We start from the raw sequence: 15,448 nt of genomic DNA on the forward strand, positions 1-15,448 counted from the left end.
TTTTTTTCTTTTTTAAAATTTATATTTCTACCCCCTTGTTTACTCAACATTGTAACACTGGTTATTTTTATTCTTTTAAATTTTTGATCATATAATAGGCCAAATATTATTACATAGTTGTTTTAATTTGCATTTCTTTGAACACAAAGAAATGCAAATTTGTGTTCATGTTCATGAACATGGGTGCAGAACATGTTTACAGTTTAGGGATTGTAAAGTGGTGATAAGGTTATTGTTTTCTGAGGCCAAATTTATTCAGCCTGGTAAATTCTAGATTGTCTAAGCAAATAATTATTGAGAATATTTAAAAGAAATTTTGAGGTAATCCATATATACATATACTCAGAATTCAGTATTTGTGGGACACTAACCTCATAGAATCAATTGCAGTTTCATAGTTTCATAGGTATGATGCTATAGAGAACTGTTATTTCAGATAGAGCTGGAGAAGTTAGATACAAAAGCAAGATATTTGGAAAGAAAATATTTTTAATAGAGTGGTAATTAAACCAGCAGCATTGGAGTCTTTTCCCTTCTTTGATTTTCAGTGAATTTAGATCACCTTTTTTTAATATAAAAATCCCATGATAATTACATGGCCACACTACTTTCCATAATATAGTTTATAGTTTGTATCTGGGCAAAGTAACTTTGGGAAGAAGGCATTAAAACTATCCACCTTAGAGGAAGTCTCATTTATTTATTTTTCTAAAGCCTTCCTATATTTTACCTTTAAATGTGGCTTTTGAGAGTGAAATGAACATGTCTCTGTCTTCTACATTTCCATATACGCCATCATCCCTGAGGAGATATGCATATCACTCCCAGCAGGGAGAAGGAAGGCCTTCGAAGAGAAGATGTGGGAGGAGGGGAGAAAGATAACGGGTCCATTAAAAACTAGATCAATAGATATCTACTAGGATATATTCAGTGTTAGCTAAGATATAAAAGCACAAACGTATTTGTTTATTGTAAACTGGGATGCATTTTTCTAAACAACTTTTGGGAAGTCTTACTAAAGAATCTAAAAAACAGAGGCCCCTGGGTGGCTCAGTTGGTTAGGTGTCTGATTCTTGATTTCTGCTTAGGTCATAATCTCAAGGTAGTGAGGTCAGGGCCCTGGCTCTCATTGGGGAGTCTACTTTGGATTCTCTCTTGTGATGAGAACTTTTAGGATCTACTCTGTCAGAAACTTTCAAAAATACAATATACCATTGGTAACTATAGTCACTATGTTGTACATTATATCCCCAGAACATATTTTTTTTATTTATTTATTTATTTATTTATTTATTTATTTATTTATTTATTTATTTTTACCAAAAATAAAAAATAAAAAATAAGGATATTTATTTAAATTTTATTTTTAAATGATCTGTACGCCCAACATAGGGCTTGAACTCACAACCCCAAGATCAAGGGTTATGTGTTCCACCAACTGAGCCAGCTATTTATTTATTTATTTATTTATTTATTATTATTATTTTTTTTAGTTATTTATTTTATAGCTAGACATTTGTACCTTTGACCACCTTCACCCATTTTGAACATTACCCATTCTCTGACTCTGGCAACCACCAATCTGTTCTATCTATGAGGGTTTTTTTTTTCTTCTGTTGTTATTGTTGTTGTTGTTTTGATTCCACATACAGTATTTGTCTGACTTATTTCACTTACCACAATGCCTTCAAGGTCCATCAATATTGTTGGAAATGGCAGAATTTCTTTTTTTTATGGTTGAATAAAATTCAATTAGTATGTATGTATGGGATAAATGAAATACATATATATTTATAATTACATATATCACATTTTCTTTATATATTTATCTATCAATGGAAACTTAAATTGTTTCCATATCTTAGCTATCATAAATAATGCTGCAATGAACATGGAGTGCATATATCTTTTGAGATAGTAATCTTTCTTTTCTCCACATCCTTATCAACACTTGTTATCTCTTGTTTTATTTATTTATTTATTTTTGGTAATAGCTATTCTAACAGGTGTGAAGTGATACCTCAGTGTGGTTTTTTTTGTTTTTTTTTTTTCTCAGTCTGGTTTTGATTTGCATTTCTCTGATGATTAGTGATGTTGAGCATCTTTTCATGTACCTGTTGGTCTTCTTTGGAAAAATGTCTGTTCAGTTCCTCTGCCTATTTTTAAATTGAATTGTTTTTGCTATTGAGTTGTATTTATATTTTGGAATTAACTCCTTATTAGATAAATGATATGTAAATATTTTCCTTCCATTTAAGTTGCCTTTTCATTTTGTTGATGCTTTCACTTGCAGCACAGATGCTTTTTAGTTTACTATAGTCCCACTTGTTTATTTTGCTTTTGTTGCCTTTGCTTTTGGTGTCAAATCCAAAACAATCATGAAGACTGATGTCAGAGAGCTTACGATCTATGGTTTTTCTCCAGGAGAATTATGTTTTCAAGTCTCACATTCAATTGTTTAATCCATTTTGAGTTTATTTTTGTGTATGGTATAAAATACTGGTCCAATTTCATTCTTTTGTATGTGACTGTCCAGTTTTCCCAACACCCTTATTGAAAAAACTACTCCCCCCCGCCAAAAGATAAGACTATCCTTTCCCTGTTGTAAATTCTTGGCTCTTATAAATTAATAAAGCTCTCTATTCTGTTGTATTGATCTATGTGTCTGTTTTTATGCCAATACCATGCTATTTTGATTACTATAATTTTGTAATATAGTTTGAAATCAGAAAATGTGATGCCTCTGGTTTTGTTCTTTCTCAAAATTGCTTTAACTTCAGAGTTTTTTGTGGTTTCATAGACATTTTAGGATAGTTTTCCTATTTCTGTGAAAAGTGCCGTTGGACTTTTGATAGGGACTGTACCGAATCTGTAGATTCTTTTGGGTTGTAAGGACATTTTAAAAATATTAATTCTTTGAATCCGTGAGCACAGAATTATCTATCTATTTTTTTGTGACTTCTTCAATTTATCAGTGTCTTATAATTTTCATTCCTAGGTATTTTAGTCTTTTTGATGCCATGGGATTATTTTCTTAATTTCTCTTTATGATAATTAGTTTGTAGAAACAGAACTAATTTTTATATATTGATATTGTATCCTGTAGCTTTACTGCATTTATTATTCATTCTGAGAGTTATTTAGTGGGGTCTTTAGGGTTTTCTAGATATAGAATCATGTCATTTGCAAATGGAGACCATTGCCTTTCCTTTCTAATGTCTTTTATTTATTTTACTTGTCTAATTGCTGCGGCTAGGACTATGTTGAATAAAAGTGTTGAGAGTGGGCATCCTGTCTTATTCCTGATCTTAGGGGAAAAGCTTTCAGTTTTTCACCATTGAGTATGATGTTTGCTACGGGCTTGTCATATATGGCCTTTGTTATGTTGTGGTATGTTCCATCTATAGTCATTTTGTTGGATGTTTTTTATTATATATGGATTTTATTCTTTTTTTGGAAGAGTTTGAGAAGGATTTATCTTAATTCTTGTAAAAATATTTGGTAGAAGTACCCATCAACTGATGAATGGAAAAAGATGTGGTATACATATACAATGGACTATTACTCAGCCATCTGTAAATGAAGTCTTGCCATTTGCAACAATATGGATAGAGCTAGAGTGTATTTTTTTTAAAGATTTTATTTATTTATTCATGAAAGACACAGAGAGAAAGGCAGAAACATTGGCAGAGGGAGAAGCAGGCTTCCTGCGGGCAGCCTGATGACTGACTCAATCCCAGGACCCCAGGATCATGACCTGAGCCAAAGGCAGATCCTCAACCACTGAGTCACCCAGGTGCCCCGAGCTAGAGTGTATTATGCTAAGTGAAATGTCAGAGAAAGACAAATACCATATGATTTCACTTGTAAGTGGAATTTAGGAAACAAAATAGATGAATATATGAGAAAGGGGAAAAAAAGGGGAGGGGGAAGCAAACCATAGAGACTCTTAACGATAAAGAGCAAACTGAGGATTGATGGAAGGAGATGAGTAGGGGATGGGCTAGATGGATGGTGGGTATTAGGAGGACACTTGTTATGATAAGCACTGTTGTATGTAAACGAAAAATCACTAAAATCTAATCCTGAAATCAATACTATACTATATGTTAACTAGAATTTAAATAAAAATTTGGAGGAAAAAATAAATAAATAGGAAAAGAATAAAAATATTTGGTAGACACTGACAGTGAAGCCATCAGTCGTGGCCTTCTGTTTGTTGGGAAGTTTTTGATTACTAATTCAATCTCCTTACTAGTAATTGGTCTATTCAGATTTTCTATTTCATGATTCAGTATTGGTAGGTTGTTTGCTTCTAGGACTCTCTCCATTTCTTCTAGGTTGTCCAATTTGTTGGTGTCTAATTGTTTATAGCAGTCTGTTATGATCCTTTCTATTTCTGTGTTTTCAGTTGTAACATCTACTCTTTCATCTCTCACTTTGAGTCCGCTTCCTTTTTTTGGTAAGTCTAGCTAAAGTTTTGTCTATTTTATTTTTTTTAAAAAAACCCCAGGTCTTATTTTCATTGATCTTTTCTATTGTCTTGTTAGTCTCTATTTTATTTATTTGCATTTTGATCTTTGCTATTCCTTCCTCTGTTAACTTTGGGCTTCATTTACCTTAACTTTCAGAACTATTTTTGCTGCGTCCCTTAAGTTTTGACATTTTGTATTTCCATTTTCATTTATCTCAAGATATTTTTTAAATTTCTTGATTTCTTTGCTGACCAATTGATTGTTCGGTAGCAGGTTGTTTAATCTCCCCATATTTATGAATTTTCCTTTTTTTTTTCTTGTAATTGATTACAGGTTTCATACCATTGTGGGTGGAAAAGATGCTTAATATGTTTTCAACCTTAAATTTTTAAAGATGTGTTTTGTGGCTTAAACATATGATCTATCCTGGAGAATGTTCCATACATACTCTGTTTCTTTTGGATGAAATGTTCTGGATATGTCTGTTAAGTCCATTTGGTCTAATGTGTCATTTAAGGCCAATGTCTCCTTATTGATTTTCTGTCTTGATGATCTATCTATTGATGAAAGTGGAGGTATTAAAGTTTCCTAGTATTATTGTATTGCTGTCTATTTCTCCCTTTAGGTCTGTTAATATTTGCTTCCTATATTTAGGTGTTCTATGTTGGGTGCATAAATATTTACAAATGTTAGATCCTGTTGGATTGTTCCCTTTATTATTACATAATGTGTTTCTTTGTGTCCTATTACAGTCTTTGACTTAATGTCTATTTTGTCTTATATAAGTATAGCATCGTAGCTTTATTTGGGTTTCCATTTTTATGTAACATGCTTTCCTACCCCGTCACTTGCAGTCCTGTGAATCTTTAAAGCTGAAGAGAGTCTCTTGTAGGTGACATACAGTTGGGTCTTATTTTTGTTTTTAATCCTTTTAGCCACTCAATGTCTTTTGATTGCAGTATTTAGTCCATTTGCACTTAAAAAAAAGTATTGATTGGATTTTTTGCCATTTTAAACTTGTTTTCCAGCTGCTTTGTAATTCTTTTCTTTCTTCTTCTCTTGCTCTTTTCCTCTGTGATTTGATGATATTCTGTAGTGTTATGTTCATATCCCTTTATGTTCTGTGTAACTACCATAGGCTTTTGCTTTGTGGTTACCGTAAGGCTTATATAAAACATATTTATAACAGTTTATTTTAAGCTGATAACAACTAAAGTTCTAATGCTATGTTCTGTCCTTTTTCTTATTAGATTGTCTTTTTCTTTTTCTCTTCTTCTTTTCCCTGCTCTTCTTCTTTATTAATCTTTTTTTCATAAATTATTTGTGTTTTATGGGCATTGGTTTTTTGATTGTTGTTGCAAATTCTTCTCTTTTTTTTTTTTAAAAAGATTTTATTTATTTATGAGAGACATAGAGAGAGAGAGGCAGAGACACAGGCAGAGGGAGAAGCAGGTTCCATGCAGGGGACTTGATCCCGGGTCTCCAGGATCCCGCCCTGGGCTGAAGGCAGGCAGCGCTAAACTGCTGAGCCACTGGGGCTGCCCAAATTCTTCTTTTTTGTCATTGGTCTCTTAACTTTGTTTAGTGACCTTTTCACTGAGTGAATATTTTAATGTAATCACATATGTTGTAGTCATTGTTAATTCTGCACCTGACCTTGGTTTGTTAATTAGCAAGGCATTCCCCAGCCCGAGATTAGAAACACAAGCCCCTCTGTTTGATTCTGTATGTTTGTAGTTCTATCTGATCAGATTATATGAGATGATGAACACACAGATTTTGCTCTTGTATAGAAAACAAGTGATTTCAGCACATTTATTATGGTAAGATGCAATAGGGGAAGGACCTAAGACTGAAGAATTTTCTTAATCTTTTAAAATTGACATGGACACATTTTACTATACAGTTGATCCTTGGACAAGGTGGGGGTTAGGAGCACCAATCCCCTGCACAGTCAAAATACACATACAAGTTTGACTCCCCTAAAACTAAACTATTAATAGCCTAATGTTGGCTGGAAGCCTGATAACATAAACAGTTGATTAACACATATTTTGTATATGTATTATATACTGGATTCTTACAACAAAGTAAGCTACAGAAACGCAAGTGTTAAGAAAATCACAAGGAAGCCAAAATACTTAGTACTGTACTATATTTATATGTAAAAAATACACATATAAGTGGATTTACATAGTTCAGACCTGTGTTGTTCAAGAGTCAGATATATGATGAGCTAAAAGTATAAAATATGGCTCTACACAGTATAATGTTGTAATAGTGTAAGAAGTACATATTTGGTCTTTGTACCCGATTCCTGGCATAGAAAGGAAATAAATTAAGATTTGGGTTTTGTGCCTGGTTCCATAAACAGCTCCAGAGAGCTAAAGGTGAAAGAAACATCTTTTGTTATAATATTTGGGTTTTGTCCCCAGTTCTGGAAATAGCTCTGGAATGATAAACATGGAAGGATCATCTTATATATATATACCACATCTTCTTTATCCATTCATCTACAATGGAATATTACTCAGCCATTAGAAACGACAAATACCCACCATTTGCTTTGATGTGGATGGGACTGGCAAGTATTATGCTGAGTGAAATAAGTCAATTGGAAAAGGACAAACATTATATGGTCTCACTCATTTGGGGAATATAAAAATTAGTGAAAGGGAATAAAGGGAAAGGAGAGAAAATGAGTGAAAATATCAGGGAGGGTGACAAAACATGAGAGACACCTAACTCTGGGAAACGAACAAGGAGTAGTGGAAAGGAAGGTGGGTGGGGGGTTGGGGTGACTGGGTGATGGGCACTGATGGGGGCACTAGGCGGGATGAGCACTGGGTGCTATGCTATATGTTGGCAAATTGAACTCCAATAAAAAAATAAAATAATAAAAAAGAAAGGATCATCTTTTGTCATTCATAACAAGACCCTTTCAACTACATGCAATTTTTATTAATGAGGTGGATTTTGGAAAGCTCTAAAGGATGGAGTCTGGGTGCAATGGGAGCCAACCATGTGATTAGAGGGTTTAAACTTTCAGGCCCATCTCCTGACCTTTGCAGAGAGGAGAGAGGTTGGAGGCTGAGTTAATCAGTGATGGCCAATGATTTAATCAATCATACCTATGCTGCCAAGACTCCATATAAACCTCATCTGAAAGGATTTGGAGAGCTTCTGGTCGGTGAATGTACAGGGGTGCTGGGAGGGTGATGCACCCAGAGAGGGCATGAAAGCTTAGGCCTTCTCTCCCATACCTTGCCAGTGACTCTCTTCTATTTGGCTGCTTATCTCTATCTTTTATTGTATTCTTCATGATAAACTGGCAATGTAAGTATCTGTTTCTGTAAGTTCCATGAGCTGATATAGCAAATTATTGAAGTTAAGGAGGGGTTTGTGGGAGTCCCCAGTATGTAGCCAAGTCAGACAGAAGTATAAGTGACACCCTGGGCATTGTGATTAGAATTTAAGGTGGGAAAGAATCTTGTGGAACTTATCCCTTAGTCTGAGATCTGTACTAACTCCTGGCAGTTAGTGTCAGAATGGAGTTAAATTGTAAGACAGCCAGTCAGTATCTGCTGAGAATTGGAGAATTGCTTGGTGTGTAAAACCCCATGCATTTGGTGTCAGAAGTGGTGTGAGTAGAGGAAACAGAAGAGGTAAAGATGGCTTTACCTCTGTAAAGGAAACTGTTTTGAATGGTACAATACAATAGTCTCTGCTGCTTATAATCCTTTCATCTATGTTGAAAAGACTTCCCGAATTTTAATAAATATTTTCCCATATTTATTCAACATAGATTTCCTTAAGTTTAAAATGATTTTCTCATTAGATACAACCAGATTCTGATTCTATAATAACACTCTTTCTTGTGGGATAGTGGATAAGAGCAAAATTTTAGTTTGTTTTATGAATGATTGTTGATATTTCTAACCATTTGAGATGTATTATTATTTTTATGAATTTAGATGATTTAGAATGAATTTGTACACTGCAATACCAAAATCCAATCTAAACATAGTCATAGTTTTATTACAATTCTATCTGTATTAATTTGAAACATATTCCTATTATAGTTATGAAGACAAAGGTGACATGATAAATTTCTTCTTGCTTCGTTGCTGAGTCCAAAGCTGGTTTAAGTCTCAGTTTTTTGATTATCAGGAAATCTGAAATAAAAAATTACAATATTTAATTTTATATCGAGGGAGAAAGTAAAAACATTCACTTGAAAGATACTTTTTTTTAAATTTTCACACAGAGCTTAAAAAATGAAAAACGCTTGAACTTATGTGATATTTTAAAGTAAATCTGTGATTTTTTTAGACAGTTTTTAGTATTATCAAGTACTAGATGAAATTATTCTTCTTGTGCTTGAAGAATCAGTTTATACTTAGTATCTTGCCTAATTTGTATGCAATAAAAACTTTTTACTTGATTTATCATACCCACTGAGTTCTTCTTCCAAATTCTCTGGGATTTGACATAAACTTTCCCTTGTGGATCTTCTAGATCCTCCTACAGGAAAAAAGATGAATGTAATGATTTATCACAAATACAATTTACAGTTATATTGAACTTGAACCTGGGAATCCTTTTGCAGAGATATCTACCCTTATCACCTGTATAAAAGTGTATATACCACTGTGTCACCAGGGCAGATTATATTGGTCAAAGATAGCCACGATGTCCCCTACTTTACATGTTCCTCAACAATATGACCTTGTCACTCCCCCATCCAGAGGTGGAATCTAATTCACCTTCTTTGGAAACTGGGCTAGGCTTAGGACTCTTCTAATCATTGGAATGTGGAGAAAGTGGCTACATGATTTCTGAGGCAAGGTCAGAAAAGGCTTGTTGTATTGGTATTTCTCCCTGTGCAGCTTCCTCCTGGTTCTCTTGGGATGCTTTCTTTGGAGGAAGCAAGTCACCATATAATAACCGCCCTGCCATCCTGGAGAGGTCACATGTAAGATGCTCCAGTTGGACAGTTCCATCTGAGTCCAAACTTCCAGTCATCCCTCTAAGGCTCTAGTCTGTAGGGAAACTGTCCTGGATCCTTCAAACTAGCCATCTGTCAGCTGAGCACCACCAGGGGTGACCTCAACTGAGGTCTAGCCAAAACATGCTTAAATTCCTAACCCACAAGATTCTTGTGACACATAAATGGTAACTGGAACAGCCACCTTTTGGGGGATAAAATGACTTGAAGCGATACTCAGAAAGAAAATTAATTTAGAGAGCAATATAAAGTATCCAAAATTATTAAATAAGATATGGGAAGTTTATACATATAAATAGACGTGTTAATTTTGTACTTAGCTTTCATGTCTGGCCTTTAGCTTTTGAGTTGAATTCACTGGTAGTAATCTAATAATATGCTCTTTATTCTTGCTTTTCGCAGGCTTTAGTCTCCAGATCTCTCTTCATTTCCTGTATTCTATTTTGTCCCCATCTCCTACCACAACTTCTGAAACATTTCCATGTATCCTTATTACATTTTCTGAAATTTCCTTTACTTTCTAATGGAAATGGGGCTGTCCTCAGTAGACACTGCCAACCTAGCAGACTTTTTTGTTTTTCTTTCTATCAGTTTTGCTACTACTGGGGCTGGAGATGGATAGGTATTCTGCTTGCACCCTAATGTTCCCTTCCAGGACATTCACCTCCTTTCTTTCTCTTCCTAAAATTCAGTTATCAGTTTATACAATCAACTATTGTTGTGGTCTACCTACAACTGGGATCATTCTCAGTTGATTTTATCATTGGCTCATTTTACCTCACTACTTCTGTCTTAATTTAGCAATTTAAATGTACAAGCAGAGGATTCTTCACCCTGGGTCTTAATTACTTGAGCTCTGTTCTTTGAGATCTGGTCCCATACCCTTCTGCAGCTGTTGATTCCCATGGATATACTTAGACCTTGCCATTAGCAATAATTCCAGGTCCCTCTTTTTTATTTTTTATTATTTTTTATTTATCTACGATAGTCACACAGAGAGAGAGAGAGGCTGAGACACAGGCAGAGGGAGAAGCAGGCTCCATGCACCGGGAGCCCGACGTGGGATTCGATCCCGGGTCTCCAGGATCGCGCCCTGGGCCAAAGGCAGGCGCCAAACCGCTGCACCACCCAGGGATCCCCCTCCAGGTCCCTCTTAAACTCAGTTACCAACATTCAACTACTTGACTTCTAGTTTTATCTTTCTAGATCACTCCTTCTAGTACCCCCAACACCAGCAATTCTTCTACTTCTCTGGGACCTCCACTCTTGCCACATTTTCATTTTTCCTTCTCTTTCTGATCCCTTCTCTCCCCTCTTTCTTTCTTTATTAACGTAAATTCTATGGCCATTCTCCCCCTTGCATATAGTCTGACCTCATTACTCTTTTCCCACTTTGTCATACTCACTTGGCAAAACTATAACCCTAGAATAAATTCAACTGTATCCTTACTCCTCTTCTGTACTATATACCTCAATGTGACTGGAAAAAAAAAACATATAACCAGGCTTTACTTTAAATTCATAGCCATAGGCACTGGTGGATTTTTAATGCTTTCAGGCCATCCTATTAAACATTCCTGGTCCATTTGTTCTTCTTCTCTCTTAGATGGCTATTTAGCTCTTTTTTCTATTTTCCCAAAACTCTAACCCTGCCCATGATGTATTTTCTGGTTTCATGGAGGAAATAAAAGACAGTAGGAAAAAAAAGACAGTAGGAAAAAAACTTCCACAAGCTCTGTGTTGTTTTGTTCTATATGCTCTATCTTACCTATGCTCTCATCTAAGGCTAACTCTAGACTTCACCATTTCTTGCCCACAGAAGACATGGCTCCAGTAATTCCTTCTGCCACCCACTTATCAGAGTTCATTTCTTCCCCCTCTATATTAGATCTTCCTTGTCAGCAGATAAATACTTAGTTGAAGCCACAAGACTAAATTCTTACCAGTGAGTGGAAACAAAGTAATACACTGCTTCTGGGTCTGAGTGTTAGACACTGGGCATTTATTCCTCCTTAAATTTTCCCTTTTCCTCAATCTTGGACATAGAACCATTACCCCATGCTTCAGTTTCTAACATGCAGATAATGACAACGTCCTAGGCGAGTGGTTCTCAACTGGCAGTGATTTTACCCCACAGGTGGCTTTTGGAGATACTTTTTGGTTGTCACAACTCATAGGTAGAAGCATACTGACATCCACAGGGTAGAAGCCATGGATGCTGCTAAATAACCTACAATGACCATGACAGTGATACCCCAGCCCCCTCACCAACAAAAAATCATCCAGCTCAAAATTTCAATAGTGCAAGATTGAGAAGCCCTGCCACAAAATGGAATATCGTGGTCCCCTAAATGCCTGTGGAGCTGCCTTATAAATGCAGACTATTCACTTTAGGGTTAAGGAAGAAATAAAAGTGTGTGTTCTTTTTTTAAAAAAGATCTTATTTATTTATTCATGAGACACAGAGAGAGAGGCAGAGACACAGGTAGAGGGAGAAGCAGGCTGCCCATCGTGAGGCTGATGTGGGACTCAATCCCAGGACCCTGGGATCACCACCTGAGCTGAAGGCAGATGCTCAACCACTGAGCCACCCATGTGTCCCAAATTTGTATATTCTTTTTTTTTAAAAGATTTTATTTATTTATTCATGAGAGACACAGAGAGAGAGAGGCAGAGACACAGGTAGAGGGAGAAGCAGGCTCCATGCAGGGAGCCCTACACGGGACTCCATCCCGGGTCTCCAGGATCACAACCTGGGCTGAAGGTGATGCTAAGACGCTGAGCTACTAGGGCTGCCCAAATTTGTATATTATTAAGCTACTGTACCTTGGGACTCTTTGTAATAGGAACTTAGCCCTTACCTTAACTAACAGCATTCTTTTAGGTAAGCAACTACCTTGGGCTTCTCAGTTTAATATTTGTCATTGCATCGCAATATATAGAACAACCTAACATCCCAATACCACTTTTATATTATCTAGTATCTTAAACTCAACATTCCTTTTGACTTGGCAGTATGTAACAAAATCTCTTAAGCTGGGGAAATCTTTCCTGAATTTTCCAAGTTTAAAATTATGCCTGGTTTGTCTCAAGTAATTGTTTTGCATTTATTCCCCAGATGTTGAAGAAAGATAATTTTTACTGGGAGTATTTCCCAAGTAGATTCTCTGAGGAGAATAGCTATATGTGTAGCTATTCTTTTACTTAATGTAGGCCACAACTGGTGGTTTAAATAAAAGACACTCTTTGTTCTAGGAAGCCTTGGCAACGATTAACTTATATAGGGGAACACCTGAACTCATCATTCAGGTGCTCTGATACTTCTCTACATTTGCAGCAAGATGAGCACCACAGGACTGTTCTTGGTTACAATGTTTCTTTATTTTCCTTTTTAGATTTTATTTATTTATTCATGAGAGACACAGAGAGGCAGAGATACAGGCAGAGGGAGAAGCAGGCTCCATGCAGGGAGTCTGATGTGGGACTCGATCCCGGGAATACAGGATCATGCCCTGAGCCAAAGGCAGACACTCAGCTGCTGAGCCACCCAGGCATCCTGGTTACACTTTCAAAAGCACTCATTTTGATTCCTACCCTAGGTTTTGTGCTGTGGGTTTGACTTAGAATGTGATTTGTGATGTTTGATCTGTGGTACTTCAAGGAAGCTAGAAAATTAAGACCGATACTACTCCAACAAGGAGACCGGAAGCAATACAAAGTTGAGAGTATGATATTTGCTTATACTGTCTACCATTTCAGTAGAAACATGCACTTGTCTGTTGCTAATAGTAGACTCTCAAATGCTGGATTCCCTCAGGTGGGCAACAAAACGATCTTATTTACCACCACTTAGCCTATATTGTACCAAAGACCAATAGAATAAGTCAGTAAATGCTGAATTAGACTCAAAATACCATTCCATCCCTTCACTTGAAAACAATGGCATATAATTTTCATATAATACAGTACTATATGCAAATGTGATTTAAAAATGTTACTGGTAGAGGAGTATGAATTAAAATGGAGGAGACACTGACTAGTAGTTTTGAGAATGAATAGGTAAATGAGTTTTTATAATTTTGGCATGCAAAACATTTTTAGTGGCTTTTTTCTAGAAAAGGGTAAATACTAACTCATACATAAAGGTTGTGTCAGAGTTTATAGACTAGACCCCTGGTAATGGATTCAACCTTTCCACAACAAATCAAAAGTATTGTATGCTCACATGAATATACAGTAGTCATTACCTTAAATTTAAAACTCACTATAAGCAGCAAGCACATAGAGCAGGATATGAAGGCTGTATTGTATCAGTGTGGTCTGCAGAGAATTTCTTCCTATGGTTTTTGCTTTGTTGAAATATATGTTGCAGTTCAAAGCTAAAGGGATTACTTCTGAATAGTCATCACAGAGGTTGATTACATTCGTATATCATATTTAGCTGGACCCTGCAGGCTATTATTCCATTAGCTATGCTGGTCCCGCTATTGTCAAAAAGTTGATCACCTAATGTTAAAAGATTGTGCTTTCTGTTGACCTTATCAAAATGACTCAAAAGGTTTTGTTAAAAAATAAAACTCAGATTGTGTTATGAAAATGATTAAGAATAAATATTATGTATAAAAATGCTCATATCTTATGGGTGGTCTTAGCATTATAATATTATTAATAATAAAATTATATTTTGCTGTAGTATTTCAGCACGTTTTACCTAGAGTCATAGGTAGAAATAGTTTAGTAGAAAATAGTTCTTTCTTGCTAATAGTAGAGAGTATCAGAAATTGATTTCTGAAAAAGGAACAGAAGTGTCTCCCTCCCTCCAGGAATTCAAATCATGTGAAAATAACACCATGGACGTAGGTTCAGTATAGCATATTAATACAACAGTACATTTACAGTAACCTAATTATAACATGGTTTTACAAGGCAACTATACTGAGGGGAGAAGTGGTGAAGAAATGGAAAGTTCGTCATTTACACTTAATAATCACTTCAAGGGGTACCTGGGTGGCTCAGTAGGTTAACCATCTGACTCTTGATTTCAGCTCAGGTCATGATCTCAGGGTCATGTGATTGAGCTCCATGTTGAGCTCTCCACTGGGTATGGAGCATGCTTTAGATTCTCTCTCTACCTCTCCTTCTCCATTTGTGCCTCCTCCCTGGCTTGCATGAGCTCATTCTCTCTCTCTCTCTCAAAAAAAGTCACTTCAAGAATATTTTAATTGTTTATTCTTTAAGCAACAGTTGTGTAGTTTAACTTATTTAGTCATAACAGTTGAAAATTTTAAAGAAATGAGCTAACATATATTCTTATAATCTTTGAATCCTGTTACCAATATAAGACATATTTTGATAAGCTTGACTTTTAACCTATGTTATCATGAATTAACTACAGATTAAGTAAGCAAATGAAAGTGTTTTCTTGACAAAGATATTGACAGGTATGGCTTTATGATTTAAAATGCTCTATATAAAATTTTCATTAGAATCACATTACAAAAGCTGTCTTTGGGGAACAAAGATAGTTTTGAAGCTATCTCAATGAACGGCTAGTTTTTGAAATATGTTCCCAGAAGTGGTGAGGAACTGGCACAGAGTCATGTCTCCTTTTTGGCATGGTCTTCTTTGCAACTGATGGTGTGTAAAATGGCTGGTCAGGGATACAGCCTGTGGTCCTGGAGCACAGCCAGACACTAATTTCAGCCTCATTAGCATTGTTCTCTAATCAACTGAACTTTTCAGCAAGTGGAAGTTTCCTAATATTTCTTGTATTTGCTTGCTTTTAGCCACCCCCAGTTGATACAATACAGAAGGAGAGGGTATCAGTCAGGAGGAAACAGATGGCACATTCAACTGGGATTTTGAAGAGACTTTAATGAAAGAACTACATAGGGAGCTGAGGGCAGGGGGAAGGAATCGACAAGGGATGCTGAGGCACCCAGCCCATCACAAGAGAGGGATGCCA

At 35.9% G+C, this 15,448-nt stretch overlaps 1 protein-coding gene across 2 annotated transcripts in view; it reads right to left on the minus strand.

Annotated features, from left to right (window-relative positions):
* Positions 1-8,486: 8,486 nt before the first annotated feature.
* The window catches only part of TTC29 (tetratricopeptide repeat domain 29), a 237,006-nt gene continuing 230,044 nt past the window's right edge, over positions 8,487-15,448 (minus strand). For both annotated transcript variants that reach the window (XM_077846272.1, XM_077846273.1), the window contains exons 12-13: positions 8,930-8,999; positions 8,487-8,650 (exon numbers count right to left, since the gene is read on the minus strand). In XM_077846272.1, the coding sequence (XP_077702398.1) occupies positions 8,620-8,650; positions 8,930-8,999 (101 nt within the window). In that variant the 3' untranslated portion in view covers positions 8,487-8,619. The remainder of the gene's footprint in view (positions 8,651-8,929; positions 9,000-15,448) is intronic.

The sequence above is a fragment of the Canis aureus genome, chromosome 13 (assembly GCF_053574225.1).
Source record: "Canis aureus isolate CA01 chromosome 13, VMU_Caureus_v.1.0, whole genome shotgun sequence".
In the NCBI taxonomy this organism is placed as follows: domain Eukaryota; kingdom Metazoa; phylum Chordata; class Mammalia; order Carnivora; family Canidae; genus Canis; species Canis aureus.